General features: G+C 41.0%; 1 protein-coding gene across 3 annotated transcripts in view; it reads left to right on the top strand.

Annotated features, from left to right (window-relative positions):
• Positions 1-25,086, top strand: part of spire2 (spire-type actin nucleation factor 2) — an 84,253-nt gene that overhangs the window by 11,913 nt on the left and 47,254 nt on the right. For all 3 annotated transcript variants that reach the window (XM_059993033.1, XM_059993032.1, XM_059993034.1), the window contains exons 2-3: positions 3,973-4,016; positions 21,570-21,923. In XM_059993033.1, the coding sequence (XP_059849016.1) occupies positions 3,973-4,016; positions 21,570-21,923 (398 nt within the window). The remainder of the gene's footprint in view (positions 1-3,972; positions 4,017-21,569; positions 21,924-25,086) is intronic.

Below are 25,086 nucleotides of genomic sequence, written 5' to 3'. Positions count from 1 at the left end.
ACTTGTTCCACTTCCAAGGGTAACTTCCAGGAGGGAGATCAGTGAGGAGGGATGAGGGGACAAAGGAGTCTCATACAGCCAATCCCTGGGGTGTGGTGGGGGTAGAAGGATAGAAGGATGTGCTTGGTAGGATCCCAGTGGAGATGCTGGACACAGAGGCTAGTGGACTAGTAAGTGAGGACAAGACGAACCCTGTCCTTGGTGTGGCACTGTGAGAATGGAGTGAGGGCAGGGGTACGGGAGATGGAAGAGATGGGACTGAAGTCAGTGTTGATAGTGGAGGGATTTCTATCAGCTGCAGATTTTCTTGTGTTTGAGATATTATAATTATTATAATCAGACTTTCTTTATAAAACATGAGAAACAACATCTTCCTGTCAGTCACATGTACAGCATAGTGTCATTTTATGGGTATGTAATCAATCTATGAATATAAATTAGCTTGTGTATTTTTATTCATTGTGTTTTATTATTATTAAATAAGTAAATTATTGAGTTCTTCACTTTTTTTGGGCTGTATCAGATTCAGAGTAAAAATTATTTCATTCTCCTTGTGTACGGAAATGGCATTAAACAATCTTGAATCTTGTATTTGTACAGCATAACTGAAGAGTAGAAAGTAAATGATGTTCCTTGGTTAGTGTAATCTGTTACAATTAATATTCAATTTTCATCATTTTAATTCAGAAATCACAAACTGGTTTCAGAGATTGATTTTTGTTTTAAAATTGCTACTGGGAGAAGATTTAAAATTTGGTCTGAGCTGCAACGGTTGTGTGTGTGAGAGAGAGAGAGTGAGAGTGATCATGGCCAATGTCAGGGTTAAACCTGAGCAATTGTAAATTGCAGTTCATCTCATTTCTACTTTGCATTTCTATCGCTGTAGAATGTTGATACAGTAAATAATAACTAAATCAGGTGAGAGTAGGAGACAGTGGCTTCTTCTGTAGATGTGAAGTAGACATCATGTGCCTTACTCCTGGATAGAAAGAACTGCACACTTTGAAGCTCCCTGTCTTGTCAGTATTATGGTTAGACTTCACCAAGCATGGTCCAAGCTATATTGTATTGGCACTATGGATCATCTTCAGTTCTGACATGGTGGGGGTTGCTGGTATCAGCAATACACCTAAATAGAACATCTCATAGGACTCTGGGTAATTTGTCTGTGGTTGCAAAGTAAGAGCAGCGGGGATGGGGGTGAATCTTGAAAATCAAGTCTTTGGAAAACGGTGATTTTCATGGCTGAGTGCAGTGGGAGTGAAGGAAGATTGAGGGGAGGGGAAAGAGAGGAGAAGAGCCTGCAAGTGCAAAGTCCCAGGATTGAGTTTCTTGCAATTGAACCCATTTTCAGAAATTGGCAGCTCAGACTCGAGCAGGTTTTGGAGGCAGCACGTGGGTTGTGACGATCAAAATCCTGCACAGAATTGACGAAGGTGCTCCTTTCAGGCTATTAACATTCTAGAATGGAATGTACAAGCAGTGAATGAAAAAAGAAACTAATTTTACTCAGAAAATGGGCTTTGATACATCTGGCACATTCACTAACCTAAGTTCAAGATGCCTTATTTGTGGAAATCATTTTGAAAGCTATTGTTGAGTTCCATGGAGATGGAACCAAATGTACAAGGAATTCATTCCTTTGCCAGAAGCAGATCAACAATGTTGCAGATTGCTGCTTTATTTGTGCAGGTGCCCATGTCAAGCTGTTCATTTACTAACTTTCGGAAGAATGGTCACTGTCAGGAGAATTTGAGTGCTGGGAAAATGCTACACCTGGTGTTCCAGGGTGGTGATGATTTTGGTTTACCAATTATTGTGGTGGAAGATGTCTCTAGGTGGGCTTGCAAAATTGGAATTCATTTGGAGGGATTGCTGAATTTTCTGATGATATGCCTGTGTCACTTCTAAGGACAGTGCAGGCAATCTCCAGTAAAGAATGGGCCCTGTTTTCAACATCCCTAAGTTGATTTTGGCCATCAGTCAGAAAATACATTTAAAGAAAAAACCCTCACTCAATAAGGTAACCGTAACTCCACAATATTCTGAGAAATGGCATCAAATGACGTTCATTAAATTGAATGTATAGCTTTTGAATTGAATTGTATTCAGAGAGCTTGTGCATACATTTGAGTGCCCATAAGTAAGTAGGGCATTCATAACCCGGGTGCAATTTGTGTGTTCTGAGTGTAATATCTTAGAAGATGGCTGTAAAGGTATATACAAGGATCAAACATGATGTTAAAGATTTGGGAAATTGAGGTCAATTTCTTATTCATTGAAGAGCCAAATATCAGAGCTCAAAGTTGGGAAGAAATTGAGTTTAAAAATTTGAGTAACTCCTGTTAATTGGGCAAGTTTAATTGTGGTCACACCTAATATACATGAAATGGTAAGATTGTATAAGACAATGTAATTTAAATCAGATAGTCAGCGATGCACAATATTTTACCAACTTTGCAGGACCCAAATGTGGAGTTGTTTAAGTACACTTTTTAATCTTAGTTTGTTAGTTTGTTGTGCACTTACGTGAAGCTGAAAGTACATGAGATGGAAGTAGTTGGCATCAAGTACTGGAAAATCGTCGAAGATATTCTAGTCCACCAAAGAACAATTTTGCAGCCACTAAGATCTCCTTACCACCAGTGCACTATCTTTTGGAGAACAATTCCATCATAAGGTGAAATTGAAAATGTCCAAATTTGCCTTCACACTGTCCAAGATTCTTCATTGCAAGATGGTGGTGCGACTCAGCAGCCACACCAAGAATGAATATCTGTTATCTATAAGTAGGGGCCGTGTACAATCCTGATTTGATGGAGACGGACGTGTGAAGCACGGAGGAACATCTGGTGAAACTTTTGAAATGCCTGCTTCGCTGCTGCCGCTATTGTACAATTAGAAAAATCTCCAGGAGGAAGGCCCCGAATCCTTGGCTTTGCCTGTTGCTTGGCAGCCGGTGCCGGGGTCGAAGCGCTTGGCAGACATGGTGCTTGGTGTCGAAGGGCTGGTTGGAGGCTCGAAGTTTTCGGACAGACTCAGAGTTGGCTGTGGTCGGAGCTCCCAAAGTGCTGTATCGGCAAGCTTCAGCGCTGGAGGTTCATGGCAGGAAGAGTTTTTCTTTCTTCTACCGTCTGCGTGAGATGATGGGCTGTCGGGACTTTGCGACTTTCTTTTAAACTGTGCCATGGACTGCTCTTTATCAGATTTCAGTATTGCTTTACATTGTTGAAACTATGTGTTATAATTATGTGGTCTTTGTCAGTTAGTCTTTTATCAATTACGGTATTGTCTGCACTGTTGAAACTATATGTTAACTATAACTATATGTAACTATGTGGTTTTTCGTAGGTCTTGTAGCTTTAGGTTTGTTTGATGGGTTTGTCGTTCCTTTCTGGGGAACGTGCTAAGACGGTAGTGCGATATCGATACGCAGCAACCTCTCCGGACTCTGGATTGGGGATTACCAAACGTTATGTGGTTTTTCTTATGTGGTCTGTTTTGTGCTTTTCGTGATATCATTTCGGAGAACGTTGTCTCATTTTTTAACTGCATTGTATTTGTGGTTTATAAATGACAATAAACTGAATCTGAAGATGGTGTATGTTGAAGAGAAAATAAAAGCCAATTATTTAACAATCAAAGGAACTGCAGATGCTGGAATGTGAAGCAAAAACAAGTTCTTGGAAATGCTGACTATGCTGGGCCACATATGTAAATTAAAACATTATTTTGTGTTGAAAGACTTCTATTTAGTATTACAGGAGTTGAGAAAACCAGTTTGTTTTGTGTTGTGGAGAGGGTGGGGCAAATATGGATAAGACTTTTGTCTTATCCATCATATCCCATCTATGATGGGATGAAGACAGATACCATGATGATGAAGCCATCAAATTAATATAACAATGTTTGAATTACTGATGAATCATGTCCCATTTTTGATGTTTGTAACTTTTTTCCATTTTATTTTAGATCCAAAGAAGAAAATATCCCCTCCATTATGTACAGAAAGGCAGGTAAGTGTCTGTCTAAAACACAAGATCAAACAATGTACTATACGTTGCCTTTTGTTCACTTGGCAGAAGTATTCTGTTTCAAATAGTGATTTGGAATTGATGGAAAATGAACAGGAGAATTTTATAATGAATTGGGGCAATGGTACTACTATTACTTGGTGTAATGAAATTAATCAGATATTTTTAATATCAGTATCTCTTGTATGTGTATACTAGAGGAAACCAGTTCTGTGGCTAACATTCTTGCTTTTGAGTCAGAAGCTGATGCACTTAAGCCATTTGAGAGAGTTGATTGTTATCACAGCTGATAGTTCAGACATGCTACCTCTGTTCCAATAAATGACAACCCTTACAAGGAGGAAAGGTGAGAAGTGTTTGATCGAGAATCTGAAGACAAGCGATGGCATCATTGAAATACCATCTCCTGCTTAATGGCCTTTGAAGCAGATGTAATGATACGTGAGGTAGTTAGTGGGGTGACTTTATAATAATGACGTACTGCATGGAAACAAACTATTCAGCCCATCTGATCTATGCTAACCAGTGAGCACATCTCTGAATTAATCCCACCTTCCAACACTTGGTCCTTTGCCTTCTATGCCTTGGCAATCCAGTGCTTGTTAAAACACTTAAATGCTATTAGTGACTCTGCCTCCACTTCTCTCAGGTAGTGTATTCTAGGTAATCCCCACTGTCTGGGTAAAAAGGGTACCCCTCAGATCCCAGGGGAAGATTATATGGAAGTTAACTAATTGGTAAAATGTGTTCAGATGGTGAGTGAGTTTTTCAAAGAGCAGAATGGATTAAGTTTAAAGGCAGATGCCTGGGGTGGGGTGGGGTGGGGTGGAATGGAAAGTGGTGCCCAACAAGGATGGATGCTGAAACTGCTGATTTCAATTCACATAAAATATATGGATTCGGGAATTAACAGCACAGTTTCACACCAAATTGTTGGGGTGTGGCAGTTAATGTCACCAACAAAGACAATAATTAGGAAAACACAAGATTGTAAAAATTCTGTAGATATTTAACAGGCAACAAGCCTTAAAATTGGTAATTGTGAAGTGTCACTTTTTAGTAGAAAAGTTAGAGGCCAAAATCTCCACAGGAAATTTGTTTTAAATGAAGTGGAGGAGTAAAAGAATCATTCATTTGTTGCTTAGTGCTCTCATTTAAGAAAGAAAAGTAGACTTGCGCTCAAACTTTCTACAAAGGGACTTGAACTCAATGTCTAAGGTTGACAGTCCACTGCAGTACTAAGTAAATGCAACATTATTTCCTTCCCCAGTAAGCTTATGAATCAGAGGGAATATATTTGAAGTCATGGATGACATTCTCATAATTCTGACCAAATGTACCCTCATTCAGCATTGTTAAAGTGGATTGCCTGGTCTTCAGCATGCTGCTGCTTGTGTGACTTGGCCCAACACAGATTGGCTGCCACTTTTATCTTTTCTAATGGCAAATAGTTTTCAAAAAGTATTGGCCCAGATGAAGTAAAGCTAAATGCTAGAGGACCTTGGGGTCAGGCAACTTCTATGGAGGGAAATGGAGAGCCAAAGTTTGGGGTTGATTTTAAGCGTTATGCTCTTATTGATATATTTGTAGAATGCCTTCGGATTTCCTTTATTCCTACTTGCCAAGGACTTCTCATGACCCTGCCTGGTGCTCTTAATTCCCTTCATGAGTCTTTTTTTGGCTTCCTTGTAATCCCCAAGGGCTCTGTTTGACTTTAGCTTCCTAAACCTTACATGTGCTTGCTTTCTCTTCTTGACTAAGTTCACCATTTCTTGAAATCTAAGGCTTCCTTAACTCTTACTGGATCAGAACTGTGCTGTACTCTGTGCAGTTGGTCTGTAAACACTCTTCATATGTCATGTGGACTTGCCTAAAAACAGCCTCCTTAGTTGCCATCTAATTGCCCTGCTCCAATTCAGCACTCTCCCTCAAGGTTCATACTTGTCCTTAACTATAGCCATCTTAAAAATTAGAGTTGTGGTTACTGTTTTCTAACTGTTCTCCCAAAGGTCAGCCACTTTGCTGGACTCATTAGCCCACACCAGGTCCAATATTGCTCCTCTTCTCAATGGACTATGTACATTTTGAACCAACAGGTTCTGCGCCGTCGAAACCTCTTGTACTAAGGAAGTCCCAGTCTATTTTAGAGAAGTTGAAGTCCCACTACAAACCTGTTTTGTTTTCACGCCTTTCCCTAATCTGACTGCACATCTGTTTCCTCATGTTTATCAGCTACTGGGGCTTTTGTAGAATAATCGAACCAAAGTGATTACACCTGTCTTATTTTTTTAATTCTACTCATAGACTCTGGGGATGAGCCTTCCATTATGTCTCCTCTGTGTGTAATGTGTGCTGTTAACAAGTTCAAAGTTAATTTGTTATCAAAGTTACTATAAATCACCTTGAACAAGAGAAAATCTACAAGGGAAAATGAGAGGTTAGAGTAAGAAGGTGGGAGGAAGGGAGGAAGAACTACAAGGTGGCAGGTGATAGATGAAATGGAGGGGGAAGGGTGAAGTAAAGACCTGGGAAGTTGATCGGTGAAAGAGTTGAGGGCTGGAGGAGGGGAATCTGATAGGAATGGATGAAAGGGAAGGGGGAGGAGCACCAGAAGGAAGGATGGGCAGGTAAGGAGATGAGGTGAGAGGGGTGAACAGGAATGGTGATGGAGTGGAGGGGTGGGAGGGGCAATTACCAGAAGTTCAAGAAATTGATGTTTATGCCATTAGTTTGGGGCCTACCAAGATGGAATATGAAATGTTGCTCCTCCAAATTGAGTGTGGCCTCTTCGTGGGAGTAGAGGAGGCCATGGACTGGCATGTCAGAATGGGAATTGGAAGTAGAATTAAAATGGGTAGCCACCAGGAGATCCCACTTTTTCTGGCAGATGGAGCATAGGTGCTCGACAAAACAGTCTCCCAATCTACATTTGGTCTCATCTATATACAGGCAGCCATACCAGGAGCACCAGATACAGTAGATAATCCTAACAGACTCGCTGATGAAGTGTCGCCTCACCTGGAAGGACAGTTTAGAGTCTTAAATGGTAATGAGGGAGGAGGTATAGGGGCAGGTGTGGCACTTGTTCCACTTGAAGGACAAGTACCAAGAATGAGATCAGTGGGGAGGGACGAGTGGACAAGGGAATGCTGGGGGGGATGGTGCGCTTGGTGGTAGGATCCCATTGGAGATAGCAGAAGCTATGAAGAGTTGTGTGCTGGATGCAGAGACTATTGGGGTGTTAGGTGAGGACAAGAGGAACCCTATCCCTAGTGTGGCAGTGGGAGGTTGGGATGAGGAGAGGTGTGTACAAAATGGAAGTGATGCGTGTGAGGCCAGCATTGATGGTGGAGGAAGGGAAACTTTTTTTGTTTGGAAGGAGGAGGATGTCTCCTTCATTCTGGAATGAAAACATCATCCTGAGAGCAGATGTGGTAGAGATGGAGGAACCGAGAGAAGGGAGTGGCATGATTTTAAAAGTGACAAGGTGGGAAGAGGAATAGTCCAGGAAACTGAGAGAATCAGTTGGTTTATAAAAGAGATCAGTAGATAGACTGTCTCCAGGGCTGGAGACTGATCAAGAAAGAGAAAGGTGTCAGAAATGGACCAAGTAAATTTGAGGGCAGGGTGGAAGTTGGAGGCAAAGTTGATGAGCTCTATATGGGTGCAGGAAGCAGCAGCAATGTAGTCATTGATGTAGTGTAGGAAGAGTTGGGGAGCAATGCTGGTGTAGACCTGGAACATAGTCTGTTCCACATAGCCGACAAGGACCCATGGGAGTGGCCACGGTTATACCTTTGGTTTGAAGGAAGTGCCCCTCCCCCCCCACTTACTCTGACCGGTCTTCCTTTTCAGTCCTGATAAAGGGTCTCATCCCCAAAATGTCGACTGTTTACTCTTTTTCCATAGAAGCTACCTGGTCTGCTGAGTTCCTCCAGTATTTTGTGTGTTGCTTGGGATTTTCAGCAGCTGTATATTTTCCTGTTTGAGAGGTGCTGCTGTGCCTTCTGTGTAATGAGTTGTGTGCTGTTCTCAGGGCAGATCCTCTGATGTGTTGACATAAGGAATTTAAAGCTACTGACCCAATCCACATCCATTCTCCTAATGAGATCTGACTCATGGAACACTGGTTTCTCCCTCCTGCAACTGTTTGATTTTGTTGATGTTGAAAGAGAAGTTGATGTGGTACCACGCAGCCAAATTTTCGATCTCCCTCCTATATGCCTATTCGTCACCACCAATGACTCAGCCAACAGTGAATTTGTGTGCAGTTAATATGTATTTCACGCTTTTCTTAAAAGGGGCAGTTAGTTCCTTAGTTATAGTTGGAATATTAATTACCTGTAAACAGACATATGATATTTGCCCTGTATGTCTGTTTGTGTTATAATCTCATTGGACAGCAAAATCAAATACCGTACTGAGTTCTCTCACAATCTACCAATTTCACAAATGATTTGAAAATTACATTTTATATCCAGGCTTTAGAATCTCAAAAAAAAATGTAGTTAATGTGTGTTCGTTGTAATCAGCCTGAATCACTTTGTATATTTATTTAATGTGTCTAAATGTATTCTGAAGACACTATGGAGAAGATCTAACCAACTCTATGATAAGCAAATGTTCATGATGGGAAGAATATTGTTTATGACAAGCCATATAATTCTCATTAAATTGCATGATGGATTGGAATGAAAGGAATGTTACAGCACTTGCCTATTTGCATATTGATCTCTGTAGTTGCGTTGCTTAAGCAAAATTTCAAAACATTATCAGTTGAATAATGTTGGAACTGAGAAAACAGGTTATGGTATATTACTGTGTTCTGGACTTGCACAATAATATTTGTCAGCAAACTTCATTGGTTTGGAGTTTGCAGTCAGCAGTGAAAGAATAACCCTTCTCATGTACTGGGGGAAAATTCCTCAAAGGTCCAGAGATCTTTTGAAGTGAAAATATCCACTGTCTAAAGTCCTGTACTGACAAGCGATGAGTTCACTGAACCAGACAAGAATCCTGATAATCATTGAATGCTTCACATTCTGCTGATGTGGAACGAAAACATTTATAATAAGAAGTCTAGTTTGATAACACTGTTTCTAAGAACCTTTGAACTGTCCCCTCCCCCTCAATTATGAAAGTAAAATGTTCTCTCACTCCACGCAATCTTGTTACATCAATCAATACAAATCAAAAGGAAACATGATTGACCTATTGCCAACATCCCCATGAAATGTAAGCTGCAATTGCACTGCATTTCCTGCTGAGATGGGTCTCTGCCAGGGGCAAGTAACACTTTCTTTAAAGAGAGGCAAAAATTATTATGGGATCAAGGACAAAGAGCCAACCATTCACTTTGTGTGAATTTTTAAAAATCTCTTCAACTGTTGCATTTTGTGGAGGAAGAAATGCTCAGCTGCAACCTGATATTTTTAACCGTTTTATTATTGAACTGCCTAGCGTCCTGTGGGACAGGGATTGTGCTGTTCAATAGAATCATCTCGTATATCACTCCTCAGTTCGTTCACTGAGTGGCTTCCCTTCAGTTAGACGAGATCAACCCATCTTCCTTCACTGGCGCCTTTTTGTGTGTACCACACTTCATCATTTCCAAGGATCAAGTCAATTGAATCAGTGACTAGAGACCAGCTAAAAGCAACATTTTACCCTGTTGTATTGTTGTGAGAGGGTTCTTCTAGCAGCTGCATAAAGGATGTCAAGTTTTGAAAACTAACATTAGATGGTTTTATTTGAAGTAGCACTTAATTCTTTAATTTAAATTTCTGATGTGAAACAACCTCTGTAGGGGTGAGAAGTCTATGCAATAAGAATGCAAATGCTGGAAATCTCAAAACTTTCTTAGTTCTGATTAAAGGCCAAGGGCCTGTAATATTGACTGTTCATCTTTCTAGACGTTGCCTGACTGGCTCAGTCTTTCTAGCATTTTCTCTTTATGGAAAATATTCATTTTTTTTATTTAGTGGAACATAAGCTTTGAGGGTCCCTTGTCTACAATAGCTCATCTTGGATCTTATAAAGGCACTGACCAATGGAAGCCCATCACTAAGATTGTAGATCCTGGAGGGTAGATGTGGAAAGTGTTTTCTCATGTGGGAAAATCTATAACTTGGGGTTGTTCTTTAAAAATCAATAATCATCCATTTAAGACAGATGAGTTTTTTTTGTGAATCTTGAAACTCTACCCCTCAAAAAGCACAGGAACATGTTTCTTAACAACAGTGAGTAGATTTTTGAAGTGAGGGGATGAAGGGTTACAGTGAGTGGGTGGAGGAGGTCTGGACCTTAGGTTACAAGCAGTTTGGTCATGAACTATTGAATGGCCAAATAACTGCCCTTCTAATCATGTGTTCTTGAATTGGGGGAATAGATCGAAGGGTAAAAACCCTTATAGAAATCACAACAAGGCTGGAATTAACAAACGAAAGCATTTTTTAAACGTATTCTTGTAGAAAACAACTGAGAAATGGAATAAAAATTCATCTAGCCATTAATAGCAGTGCAGAAGAGTCAAATGCAAGATGAGGCTAAAAGGAGTCAATGCTGATATTCAGATGTAATTTTACTCCTTTTGGAGAGGGACTGTATTCAAACTGGAAAATTCTCAATTACTCCCTCAACATTTTCTTTCAGCTCCACCCACTTTCTCCAAACTAATGGTGTAGCCACGGGCACCAGCATAGGCCTATTCATCAGCGATGTGGAACAGTCCACATTCCAAGCCTTCCCTAGTAATGTTTCCCAAATCTTTCTGCACTACATTGGCAGCTGCATTGCTTCTACCTTATGTACAATGCCTATAATGAGCTCGTCAATTTCATCAACTTTGCCTCCCATTTCCACCCTGCCCTTAAATTCTCTTGGTCCATTTCTGACACCTCTCTCCCCTTCCTCGATCTGTATCTCTGGAGACAAACTGTCTACTAAAACCTCCTGATTTCCACGGCTATCCTGACTATACCTCTTCCCACTCTGTCTCCTGTTTTTTAAAAATAAAATGCTATTCCCTTTTCTCCATTCCCTTATCTGCACCACATCTGTTCCCAGGCCGAGGCTTTCTTTTCTAGGACGTCAGATATCTTCCTTCAAAGAACAGGTTTTCCCTTCCCACTTTATTGATACTGCCCTCACCCGCTTCTCCATTTTCCTGGAGATCCACGCTTTCCCCATCTTCCCACAGCCTCTTGTCCATGCCTACCACCCCATGAGGCTCTGTGTTCAACACATCATTCTCCACAACTTCTGCCATCTTCAACAGCGCACTACCATGAAGCACCTCTTGACCTGCCCCCTATTCTCTACTTTTTTCAGGGATCGCTCTCTCTGTGATTCCCTTGTCCACACATCCCTCCCCACTAATCTCCCTCCTGGCACTCAACTCTGCAAGTGACCGAAGTGCGACACCTTTCCATTCACTCCTCTCTCACCTCCATTCAGGGCCCCAAGCAGTCTTTCCGGGTGAGGCAACACTTCACCTGTGAATTTGTTGTCATCTATTCTACCTGGCGCTCACTGTGTGGCTTTCTCTACATTGTTGAGACCCAAGGTAGATTGGAAGATCACTTTGTCGAGCACCTCTGCTCCATCCACAAAAAGTGGGATTTCCTGGTCCGCCACTATAATTCATATCCCCATTACAAATCTGGTATGTCATCGTGGCCTGAGGCCACTCTCAGATTGGAGGAACAACAGCTCATATTGTCTATCAATTTTGTTTGTACAAATAGGAACAAAAGTAGCAATGCAATTTAATCATGAAGTTGCAAATGTTTGAAATCCAAAATTAAAAAAGGTGCTAGAAATTAGACAAATCAGGTAGCAACTGCAGAAAGATTTTTTTAAGTTGAAGTCTCCTGGGCAGAACTGGAAAAGTGAGAAAATATTTTCTTTAGTTTTCTCTCTAATTACCCTGTTTAATCTAAAAACATCAGGATCACCTGGGCAACCTGTCCAAGCCTAATCAAAGATAACCTGCTTCTCTAACCAGGTCTCCCTGCCCTTTTCTTTCACATTCCTGATATTTTTAAAACTGGAGTATCCTTCCACATGTGTCTGATCATGTGATTTGTTGCCCACTTGAACTGAGGAAGGGTCAGAAAAAGATGTCTATTCAGTAGATACAAATTGTGACCTGTCTTGTACAAATAAAGTTAAATTAAAAAAAGTTGATCTTTAATTTTTAATTGAGATAAGTCTTATTGTTAGCCTGCGAGTTAAAAATAGAAGTTGTAGCTATTTAAGGATGTGAACAGGTGTGTTGTGTGTAATTGTTTTCATTTTCTGTTGACATTACGACACATCAGAATCTGGGTCTAGTGTTTCAACGTGGCGAGCTTTAGCAATAGGTTAGAAGTTGAAAAGGATTCTTTCAATCCAGAGCATGCCATCTTCTCATTACTAACATTTACAGGAACCTGAAGACCCATACTCAATGTTTTATGAACAGTTACTTCCCCTCCACCATCATACTCCTGATCATCCATGAACCTGTAAACACTAACTCGTTATTGCTCTTATGAATCATTTATTTTGTTTCCTTAAAATATTGTTATTTTTCTGCTTTTGCTAAGTTATCTTTATTGTTGTGAGCCAACATTTAAAGACTATTAACATGCTCTGAATAATTTTCATAACTTTAGATGCAATCTATTTAAGCTTAATCTTGTGCCAAGTCAATAGTCCACAGCAAGCAATGGCATACTTGGGTCTGCATTACGTGTGTTACACCTGTCCTGATAAGTGAAGTTGTTTGCCATCAACTTTGAATGTACTATTTACTTAAAATATGCTTGAAGTATTTGATACACAAAGAAGGGAGAGTTTACTAGTTGCTACTGGTACCACAGGCAAGGCAAAATCTCATTACTGACATTAAAGTAAATTGAAGTGATATTCATTCCTGCACATTTGAACTCCAAATCAGAATCAGGTTTATTATAGAAACATAGAAAACTTGCAGCACAACTCAGGCTGTTCTCCCACAAAGCTGTGCCGAACATGTCTTTACCTTAGAACTAACTAGGCTTACCCATAAGCCCTCTATTTTTTCTAAGGTCCATGTATCCTTCTAGGAGGCTCTTAAAAGACCCTATCATTTCTGCTGGCAGCCCATTCCATGCCCTCACCACTTCCAAGCGCCTTAAAACTATGACACCTCGTGCTAGCCATTTCAGCACTGGGGAAAAAGCCTCCGACTATCCACATGATCAATGCCTATCATTATCTTCTATACCTCTATCAGGTCACCTCTCATCCTCCGTTGCTCCAAAGAGAAAAGGCTGAGTTCACTCAACCTATTCTCATAAGGCATGCTCCCCAATCCAGGCAACATCCTTGTAAATCTCCTCTACACCCTTTCTATGGTTTCCACATCCTCCTTGTAGCGAGGCGACAAGAATTGAGCACAGTACTCCAAGTAGGGTCTGACCAGGGTCCTATATAACTGCAACAATACCTCTCAGCTCTTAAACTCAATCCCACGATTTATAAAGGCCAATGCACCGTGTGCCACCTTAACCATAGAGTCAACCTACATGGAGCTTTGAGTGTGTTATGGACTCGGACCCCAAGGTCCCTCTGATCCTCCACACTGCCAAGAGTCTTGCCATTAATGCTATATTACACCATCACATTCGACCTACCAAAATGAACCACCTCAGACTTATCTGGGTTGAACTCCATCTGCCATTACTAACCCATCCCTCCACTTCCTCATCCAGGTCATTTATAAAAATACCAAAGAGAAGGGGGTCCCAGAACAGATCCCTGAGGCATTCCATTGATCACAGACCTCCATGCAGAATATGACCTGTCTTCAACCACTCTTTTCCACACTCCTTACTTTCTCAATAAGCCTTGTATGGGGTACCTGATCAAATGCCTTGGTAAAATCCATATACACTACATCTACTACTCTACTTTCATCAAAGTGTTTAGTCACATCCTAGAAAAAGTTCAATCAGGCTCATAAGGTACGACCTGCCTTTGACAAAGCCATGCTGACTGTTCCTAATCATGCTATGCCTCTCCAAATGTTCATCAACCCTCCCTCTCAGGATCTTCTCCATCAACTTACCAACCACTGAAGTAAGACTCACTGGTCTATAATTTCCTGGGCTATCCCTGTTCCCCTTCTTGAATAAGGGAACAACATCCACAACCCTCCAATCCTCTCCCGTCCTCATTGATGATGCAAAGATCATTGCCAGAGGTTCAGCAATCTCCTCCCTTGCTTCCCAGAGTAGCCTGGGATACATCCCTTCTGGTCCTGGTGACTTAGCCAACTTGATGCTTTCCAAAAGCTCCAGCACATCCTCTTTCTTAATATCTACATGCTCAAGCTTTTCAGTCCGCTGCAAGTCAACACTACAATCACCAAGATCCTTTTCCATAGTGAATACTGAAGCAAAATATTCAGTAAGTACCTGTGCCATCTCCCCTGGTTCCATACACACTTTTCCACTGTCACACTTGATTGGTCCTGTTCTCTCACATCTTATCCTCTTGCTCTTCACATACTTGTAGAATGCCTTGGGGTTTTCCTTAATCCTGTCCACCAAGGCCTTCTCATGGCCTCTTCTGGCTCTCCTCATTTCATAAGTTCCTTCCTGCTAGCATTGTAATCTTCTAGATCTCTATCATTACTGAGATTTTTGAACCTTTTGTAAGCTCTTTTCTTGAACTAGATTTATAACAGCCTTTGTACACCATGCTTCCTGTACCTTACTATCCTTTCCCTGTCTCATTGGAACGTATCTACGCTGAACCCCATGCAAATATCCCCTGAACATTTGCCACATTTCTTCCATATGTTTCCCTGAGAACGTCTATTTCCAATTTGTGCTTCCAAGTTCCTGCCTGATAGCCTCATATTTTTCCTTACTCCAATTAAACGTTTCCCTAACTTGTCTGTTCCAATCCCTCTTCAATGCTATGGTAAAGGAGATAGAATTGTGATCACTATCTCCAAAATGCTCTCCCACTGAGAGACCTGACATCTGACTAGGTTCATTTCCCAATACCAGATCAAGTACAGCCTCTCCTTGTAAGCTTATCTGCATATTGTGTCAAGAAAACTTCCTGAACACACTTAACAAACTCTACCCCATCTAAACCCCATGCTCAAGGGAGATGCCAATCGATATTTGGGAAAATTAAAATCTCCCACCAAAACAACCCTGTTAGTATTATTACTCCTTTCCAGAATCTGTCTCCTTATCTGCTCCTCGTAAATGCCTTGTAGAGTTATTGACCCCTTCCCATCCCTAACTTCCACCCACGACTCCTTAGACGACCCCTCCATGACTTCCTCCTTTTCTGCAGTCGTGACACTATCTCTGATCAACAGTGCCACGCCCCCACCTCTTTTGCCTTCCTCCGTGTCCGTTCTGGAATGCCCTCCATGTCCGTTCTGGAACGTCCTCCCCGTCCGTTCTGAAACATCTAAAGCCTGGCACTTAAAGTAGCCTTCCCTGCCTCTAGAATACGAGAGAAGATGATATGATGAAGGATAAGGGACAGGTGGGGAATACACGTTTCCCAAATATTAATTGTGTAAAGGAGAAAGGTGAGACAGAACATGTGTTGGAAAAGTTACATGTACAGAGGGTTGGTCAGAAGGAGCATGGGGTTAAATGTGTAGAAGGTTTAGGTGATCTTGAGAAGGTCATCAAAATTCAAGGTGCAATTAGCCGTTGGAAGTTCAAGGAGCTGGGTTAGGTACAATAGACAGTGTTTTAAGCAAAGAGAGGAGGAATGGGCTAAGAATTCTATATTTGAATGCACGTAGTGTCAGAAATAAGACAGATGAGTTTGAAGCTCAGATGAAAATGGGGAACTACGATATTTTTGGGATAACGGAGACATGGCTGCAAGGGGATCAGGCCTGGGAATTGAGTGTACCAGGGTATACATGCTATTGTAGAGACAGAAATATGGGAAGAGGGGTTGGTGAGGAATGAGATTCAGTCCTTAGCAAGGGGTGACTTAGGAACAGGGGAAGTAGAGTCTGTGTGGACTGAGCTGAGTTACAGTAAGGGTAAAAAGACCCTAATGGGTGTTGTGTACAGGCCCCCAAACAGTAGCGTGGATATTGGGTACAAGTTGATTAGGGAGTTAACATTGGCATGTGCTAAAGGTAATGCAGTCGTTATGGGAGATTTCAACATGCAGGTGAACTGGGAGAATCAGGTAGGTGCTGGACCCCAGGATAGGGAGTTTGTGGAGTGTCTAAGGGATGTATTTTTGGAACAGCTTGTGCTTGAGCCAACCAGGAACGAGGCTATTTTGGACTTGGTGATGTGTAATGAACAGGAATTGATAAGTGATCTTGAAGTAAAGGAGCCATTAGGAAGTAGTGATCATAACATGATAAGTTTTTATCTACAATTTGAGAGGGATAAGGGCAGATCAGAGGTGTCAGTGTTGCAATTAAATAAAGGAGACTACGGAGCCATGAGGGAAGAGCTGGCCAAAGTTAAATGGGCGGATGCCCTGGCAGGAAAGACAGTGGATCAGCAGTGGCAGATATTCTTGGGGATAATACAAAAGATGCAAAAGCAGTTCATTCCAATGAGAAGGAAAGATTCTAAGAGGGGGAAGGGGCCACAGTGGTTGACAAAGGAAGTCAGAGATTGTATAGCATTAAAGAAAAAGAAGTATGACAGGGCTAAGATGAGTAGGAATACAGATGATTGGGAAAGTTTTAAGGAACAGCAGATCTTAACTAAAAAAACAATACGGAGAGAAAAAATCAGGTATGAGCTCAGTCTAGCCAGGAATATAAAAGGGCATAGCAAAAGCTTTTTAGCTATCTGAAGAGAAAGAAGATAGTTAAGAACAATGTTGGCCCCTTGAAGAATGAATTGGGAGAAATTGTTATGGGAAACAGGGAAATGGCAACAGAATTTAATGCGTACTTTAGATCTGTCTTCACCAGGGAGGACACAAGCAATCTCCCAGATGTATGGATGGGCCAGGGTCATAAGATATCAGAGGAATTGAAACAGATTGACATTAGGAAAGAAACTGTGGTGAGTAGACTGATAGGACTGAAGGCTAATAAATCACTGGGTCCAGATAGTCTGCATCCGAGGGTTCTAAACGAGGTGGCTCAGGAAATTGCAGATGCATTGGTAATCATTTTCCAATGTTCCTTAGATTCAGGATCAGTTCCTGAAGATTGGAGAATGGCTAATGTTATCCCACTTTTCAAGAAGGGAGGGAAGGAGAAAACGGAGAACTATCGCCCTGTTAGCCTAACGTCAGTTGTGGGGAAGATGCTTGAGTCCATTATTAAGGACAAAATAGTGGCATATCTTGATGGCAGTAATAGGATTAGGCTGAGCCAGCATGGATTTACCAAGGGCAAATCATGCTTGACTAATCTGTTGGAGTTTTTTGAGGGTGTAACAAGGATGTTAGATGAGGGTAAGACAGTGGATGTAGTGTACCTAGATTTTCAGAAGGCATTCGATAAGGTGCCACGTAGGAGATTGGTGAGTAAAATCAGAGCTCATGGCATTGGGGGCAGGGTTTCAACATGGATAGAAAACTGGTTGGCAGATAGAAAGCAAAGGGTAGCAGTGAATGGGTGTTTCTCGGACTGGCTGGAGGTGACTAATGGGGTACCACAGGGCTCTGTATTGGGACCACAGCTCTTTACGATTTATGTCAACGATTTAGATGAGGTCATTGAAAACTATATCAGCAAGTTTGCTGATGATACTAAACTGGGTGGCAGTGTGACATGCGAAGAGGACGTTAGGAGAATACAGGGAGACTTGGATAGGCTGGGTGAGTGGGCAGATACTTGGCAGATGTCATTCAATGTGAATAAATGTGAAGTTATCCACTTTGGAAGCAGGAACAAGAGGGCAGAGTATTGTCTGAACGGTGTAGAGTTAGGTAAGGGAGAAATGCAAAGAGACCTAGGAGTCCTAGTTCACCAGTCAATGAAGGTGACTGAGCAAGTGCAACAGGCAGTGAAGAGGGCAAATGGAATGTTGGCCTTTGTTACAAGGGGAATTGAGTACAAGAGCAAGGATGTCCTTTTGCATTTGTACAGGGCCCTGGTGAGACCACACCTGGAATATTGTGTACAGTTTTGGTCTCCAGGTTTAAGGAAGGACATTCTGGCAATTGAGGAAGTGCAGCGTAGATTCACTAGGTTGATTCCTGGGATGGCAGGGCTGTCTTACGCAGAGAGATTGGAGAGATTGGGCTTGTACATGCTGGAATTGAGGAGATTGAGAGGGGATCTGATTGAAACATTTAAGATAATTAAAGGATTTGATAGATTTGAGGCAGGAAATATGTTCCAGATGTTGGGAGAGTCCAGTACCAGAGGGCATGGATTGAGAATAAGAGATCAGTTATTTAAAACAGAGTTGAGGAAAAACTTCTTCTCCCAGAGAGGTGTGGAGGTGTGGAATGCACTGCCTCGGAAGACGGTGGAGGCCAATTCTCTGGATGCTTTCAAGAGGGAGCTAGATAGATATCTGATGGATAGGGGAATCAAGGGATATGGGGACAAGGCAGGGACTGGGTACTGATAGTGAATGATCAGCCATGATCTCAGAATGGCGGTGCAGACTCGAGGGGCCGAATGGTCTACTTCTGCACCTATTGTCTCTCCACCATCCAAGTCTCTGTAATGGTCACAACATCATAGCTCCAAGTGCTGATCCAAGCTCTAAGCTCATCTGCTTTATTCATAATACTTCTCGCATTAAAGTAGACACATCTCAAGCCATCGGTCTGAGTGCATCCCTTCTCTGTCACCTGTCTATCCTCCCTTTCGCACTGTCCCCAGCTTTCTCTATTTGTGAGCCAACCTCCCTTTCCTTTGTCACTTCAGTTCGGTCCCCCCCCCCCCCCCCCAGCAATTCTAGTTTAAACTTTCCCCAATTATCACCGTTATGTGGCGTGAAATTTGTTAATTTAGCAGCCGCAGTTCAATGCAATACATAATCTAGTAGAGACGGGAAGATAATCAATCAAATAAAACACAATAAATAAACAAGTAAATCAATTATGTATATTAAATAGATTTTTAAAAACATGCAACAACAGACATACTGTATACTTTTTTTAAAAAGGTGAGGTAGTGTCCAACAGGGTGCCTATTGGTGGGTTTTAGTTATTTTGAATCTTCAGCTATGAATTGCATGATTATTTTTAAGCAATAGTAAACTTAAGCTGCCTTGGTTTAGAACCTGTGTAGAAATGACATGCAGCAGGATTTCTGGTCAGCTTTCCTGCTTCTCCATCATGACTTGGGATTACAGAGGAACCTGTTTTAAATGTGCAAATGGAATTACCGCTGAAGTCATTGTGACTGTATCCATGTAGTTTGCATCTGACAGTTACATGAGTTGTGCATAGTTTTATTGACTCTGTGTGTTTGTATTTATTGTACATGTGTACGTGAGTTGTGTCATAACAATCTCCTGTGCAATGTCAGCAAGACCAAGGAACTGATTGTAGACTTCAGGAAAGGGAAACCAGAGGTCCATGAGCCAGTTCTCATCAGAAGTGGAGAGGGTCAGCAACTTTAAATTCCTGGGAGTCAATTTTTCAGAGGGCCTGGGAGTCAATTTTTCATAATCGCAAAGAAAGCATAGCATCTCTGCTTCCTCATGGGTCTGTGGAGGTTCAGCATGTTATCGAAAACCTTCTATAGATGCGTTGTTGAAAGTGTGCTGACTGGCTGTTTTGAGGCCTGGTATGGGAAAACCCAATGCCTTTTAATGGAAAATCCTACAAAAAGCAGTGGATTTGGCCCAGTACATCATGGGTAAAGCTCTGCCAACCATTGAGCACATCTACATGAAACATTGCTGTAGAAAAGCAACATTCATCATCAAAGATCCTCGCCACATAGGCCATGCTCTTTTCTCATTGCTGACATCAGGAAGAAGGTACAGGAGCCTCAGGACTCGTACCACTAGGTTCAAGAACAGTTACTACTGCTCAACCATGAGGTATTATAAGTAATCTAGAGATGATTTAAAGTATACGGGAGGATGTGCGTAGGTTATATGCAAGTACTACACTATTTTATATAAGGGACTTGAGCATCCGTGTTTTTTGGTATCCGCAGGGGTCCCAGAACAAATCCCCGCGGGTAAGAAGGGCTGACTGTATTTGCATTTACCGTTTGTCTTCTATGCTCTTTGCTCTTTAATTGATCCTGTTTACAGTTACAATTCTGAAGATTTGCTGAGTATGCCACCAGAAAATGAATCTCAGGGTTATATGTGACGACTTGTTTGTGCTCCAATAATAAATTTTACTTTGACTTTATAGATGACTTTACTGTGCTGAAAGAGGGAGCTTTCACTTTAAAATTCAACAGTGGCCAATGGAATAAACTTCCATTCTTTTTAACATTTAGATTCTAAGGGTGGATGCTGGAGAGTTCTCCCTGATAGAATCATTGTTCTGGAAAAGGGAGTTACCTTATTACAGTTAGAGATGAGAAGGAATTAGTTTGCTTGAGGACATCAATCCTTGGAATGCTTAACCTAGAAAACTACATGGGATGAACTTGGGGAGGAAACAGTTTGGCATACAGAGGAAATAAACAAACCAAGGTGGATCTGAGGCCACGATTAGCTCAGGCATGATTCTTTTGTATGGTGGAACAGACTTGTGGTCTCCTGCTCTTGCAACATCTTTCTCACATAATTGGGGCACCAGGAGGGGGGAAAAATAAAAGTTTTTAAAGTATTAATGACAATGTAGAAAATGCTGGTCTGAATGGACAATGAACCTGTGTACACTCCCTCACTTTCTTTTTTTCATTGCTCTTTTTGCACCCTTTATTTAATTTAAACCTATAAATTACATCTAATTATATAATTATATAATTATGTATTGCAATGTACTGCTGCCACAAAACAACAAATTTCACAACATATGCCAATGATATTCAACCTGATTCTGATTTCTGAAAAAGGAAACAGAGCCAATGTTTCAGTTCAGCCAACACACACAATGCTGGAGGAACTCAGCAGGCTAGGCAGCATCTTTGGAAAAGGGTACAGTCAATATTTCGGGCTGAGACCCTTCATCAATGTTTCAGTTCAATGACTTTTAATCATAGAGATCGTTTCAGATATTTTGAGGAGTATCAAGACAGGGAAGGCAAGGTGTAAAATAAGAATTCATTGAAATGACAATGTGCTATTTTTCAAAATTTATATTTTATTACAATCAAATTTCTGACAATAAATCTTGTAAACGGTATGCTATAAATACTAGCAGAGATAAAAATGTCTCTTACAGATCATGAACTGAGAAACTCCCATTTTATGGTAACATCAGCTTGTGTTTATATAGTCTGTTAAACCTAATGAAATGTTGTAAGGCTCTTTAAAGGAATGTAATTTTTAAAACTGTTTTTAAAATTTAAGAAGGGGTCCTCGAATCCTACTCTTGAAATTTTATTTTTTGAGTAAGTAAAGTTATTATGAACTCCAGTTCCTTGATTTATTTTCTCTTTTGTTTTCCCAGATGGTGCAATCCCTTGGATTTGCTATTTACCGAGCTCTGGATTGGGGTTTGGATGAGAATGAAGAGCGGGAGTTGAGCCAACAACTGGAGCAGCTGATTGACCAGATGGCCAATAATGACTCAGATGGCAGCAATGGCACAGCTGATGAAGGGTACAGTGGGCAGGAAGATGAGGAGGAGAGTGACGGCTCACCACGTTCAGTCTGTACTTTTGAACAAGTAATGAAGGCATGCACTCAACATTTGTTGGACCAAAATGAAGCAGATGCACATTTTCAAGCTGTCTGCAAGGCTTTATTTGTGGAAACATTGGAGTTACAAACATTCCTAGTGAAAATTAAGGAAGCTAAAGAGGTAAGATTAGTTTTTTAGTTGAGTATGGTGGATATTTCAGTACTACTTGGGATGCCAGAATACTTTACCTGCAAACAATTTGTTTCAGTATACTGCTATCACACTTTGCATTTGGGCTTGGGAGGAATACTCTCAGACACAAAGGATCAGTGTTATTTCTCCAGATCTGCAAGAGTTCATATACCTTTCCTGTACTTGTTGTTAGGATTCCTGTTATTGATCATTAGAAAAACACAGAAGGTTATTATTTTAATGTACATAACCGCACAGCTTCCACAAAGAAAGATCAACCACTGGTCACCCCTTAAATAGGTAAGATGTTTATGATTTGTTTGCAGTTCTGTTCATCTGTTAAATGCCAAGTCTCACAATAATTTGGAGGGCTCTCTTGACTCTGTGGGAGCTGAAATTGTGTTAGGAACATAATGGTTTGCCAATGAGCCTTGCAAGTAATGCTTAAGGTGGTATGTTGGGACAGGCTTGAACCTTGTTCTTTTCAGAGACCTGATGGTTTTTATTCTGCCTTTTGAGGGTTAATGGAAGCTGCTCAAGTCACACTTTTCAAAACATTAATTGTTCCCGGGATGTGAACATTTGTTTTCAAGGCCAGTATTTGTCATCTTTGCCTGATTACTTCTAGAATCAGGAAGACGGTTGGTAGTCAACCACCATTTAATGCATTAGGCAGAACAAGTGACCTGCTGGAGTTTCTAACCATTTCTTTTAACTTGTGTGATTATTGGCCCAGAGTCTAGCAGAGTTACAGATTTTATTTCCTTGAATTTAATTCCCCCACCTGTCTGTGATTCAAACGGTGGCTGTTTGTCCTGTAGCCAAACATGAAACACCATTTCCAAATGGTTCTTTCTTGAATTCAAGCCCATATAGTTCTTTCACATTGAGTCTAAAAATGATGTACCTGTAATAAGCTGGTGATCTTACCTGCCTCTTCTCCAAACTTTTCACCACCTCTACTTCCTGTATCCAGTTAGTAAACCATTATGGACATCACAAAGAACAGCGACTCAAGGTGTGTATGTCTGCCACTCCTTGCTGTGGTATGCAACTAGTTCAGTGTTTCAAGCAGTTTGCCTACCCATATGCCATAATGCATCAAACACCTAAAACCTTTCAGAGAAATAAAATGCTTGGGGACTATCCCCCCAAAAAAATGCCGGTAGGATGTGATTGTGGGAAAAACTCGCATTCGATCTGCTGTTCAAAATGCACATCACACACAGTTCCCAGCAGATATTTGGCCATACCTGTATTCACGTCTACCAGATGAAAGGAAACCATTCAAACCAGAACTCTAAAAACAAAATTGGGTATCTCTTGTGTAAACACCATATAAATGTTAATAGTTTTCAACCAGTGTGCTTATAACACATCAGTAATCATAATTTAAGGCTTGGCTATTTGATTGTGGTAATATTACTTCAGTTATCTAGTCAACATTGGCACCATTAGTGGACCTATTACAATAGTACATAGCACACCCAGAAAATCCAAGTTGACTAGTGCATTCTTTCCATGTGAATAGTATTAATCGGATCACATGTCCACCTCAGTGTTTACTGTTTTGCAATGCAAACGCTGCTAATATTTCAGTCCGTAAAGTAGTATTCTATAGGCCATGCTGAACAACTCTGAGTTCATCCACTTTGAATTTCCACATTCAGAATTAAAAAGTTTCACTCCCTCAGCTTTAGCCTCCCATGGAAACATCTTTATATTTCTTTAATATAATGTGAGAGATGTTATCTACCTTGCTTGTCCATAATTGCTTTTCAATACATGGCGGAGAGCCGTTGCCTGGGCAGGTCAGTATGTGTGAAGAAGGCACTACCATAGAGAGAAATCTCAGGATTGTAACCCAGTAACAAAATGCTTTTTCTACTCTGGATGGTAGTAACTTGGAATGGAACTATGGGTGATATTAAAGAGTTTCACCCTGATTTTTTTTTTATTATCACCAGTGATAAATGGGAGATGACAAAGAAGGATTGTAGTTTGTTGTGCATTTTGTAGGTGACACTTTATGCAACAACTATGTGCTGACCATGGAGGGGGGGGGGGGGGAGTAACTAAAATGGTGATATGAAGCCAATGCCCCAAATTTGCTTGAGTCTTGTTGGAGGTCTGCTCCTGAATTTTGAAATGTAGTTAGAAATTCTGTGGAGAGATTGGAGATGGGTCACTATTTCTGCCAGTCTTCTGTCCTTTTAATTTTTTTGTTACTTGTCACTTTGACTATTGCCCATGCTGTTTCCAGAGGTTCCCAACCTGGGTCCACAGATCCTCATTTAGTGGTATTTAAAAGGTTGGGATCCCCTGCTCTACTGCATGTGAGGACAAAACACCGTTAGTTGAGCACTTGTAACTAAACACTGTACTATGCAGTCATTTAGTTAGCATCCCCATTTTTTTTGATCTACTGACATGGTGTTTGAAGAAGCACCTCCTAGTTGGCTGAGGCCTAGCAAGCTTGTCCCAGGGAACCCCTGGAACCAATATGATTGACCTCCAATGATCAGTCATCTGCCTTTATGCAAGATGCAACTTCAGCCAGTAGAGTTCACTGCTCTTTATATCCAGTAATCAGATGTTATCACGGGCAATCACTTTCCTCTCCCTTCAGTTTATTGCTCCTGTTTACTCATGAGCTCTAAAGGAATTGTGAAGCCAAGCCCTTTGAAACCTAAACTGAACATTCATAAGTAGATTATCACTGTTTAATAACACTAATTGACAAACTGATCTCCCCAAGAGAATTTGTCCTTTTTTTAAAATAGGCAAGTTTCCAAATTGCCAAATGTATGCTGTTATAGGTGAACTGAAATAGTCTGATCAATGACAGCCATTTCTGACCACAAGCGTTTAGCAATACAGGTGTCTCTTCCCTCCCCCCCCCCCCCCCTTTACAAAGGTAGAGCGTTCCTATGAAACCTTTCTTAAGCCAAAATGGCATGAAGCGAAGAACCATTAATTTATATGGGAAAAAATTTCTTAAAAGCAAAAATCCTCTTTGTAATGCGAAAACAGGTTACTAATGTAGGTCTTTTGCAAAAGCGAAGTGGCGTAAAATGAACATTCATAAAGCGAAGGACACCTGTACAGTCAGAATCCTAATGAGCACCATAATCTTTGCTGTTTAATAGCC

Source organism: Hypanus sabinus, chromosome 17 (assembly GCF_030144855.1).
Source record: "Hypanus sabinus isolate sHypSab1 chromosome 17, sHypSab1.hap1, whole genome shotgun sequence".
Taxonomy (NCBI): domain Eukaryota; kingdom Metazoa; phylum Chordata; class Chondrichthyes; order Myliobatiformes; family Dasyatidae; genus Hypanus; species Hypanus sabinus.
Note: the sequence above shows the minus strand (reverse complement) of the source record. Positions and strands in the feature narration are given on the sequence as shown.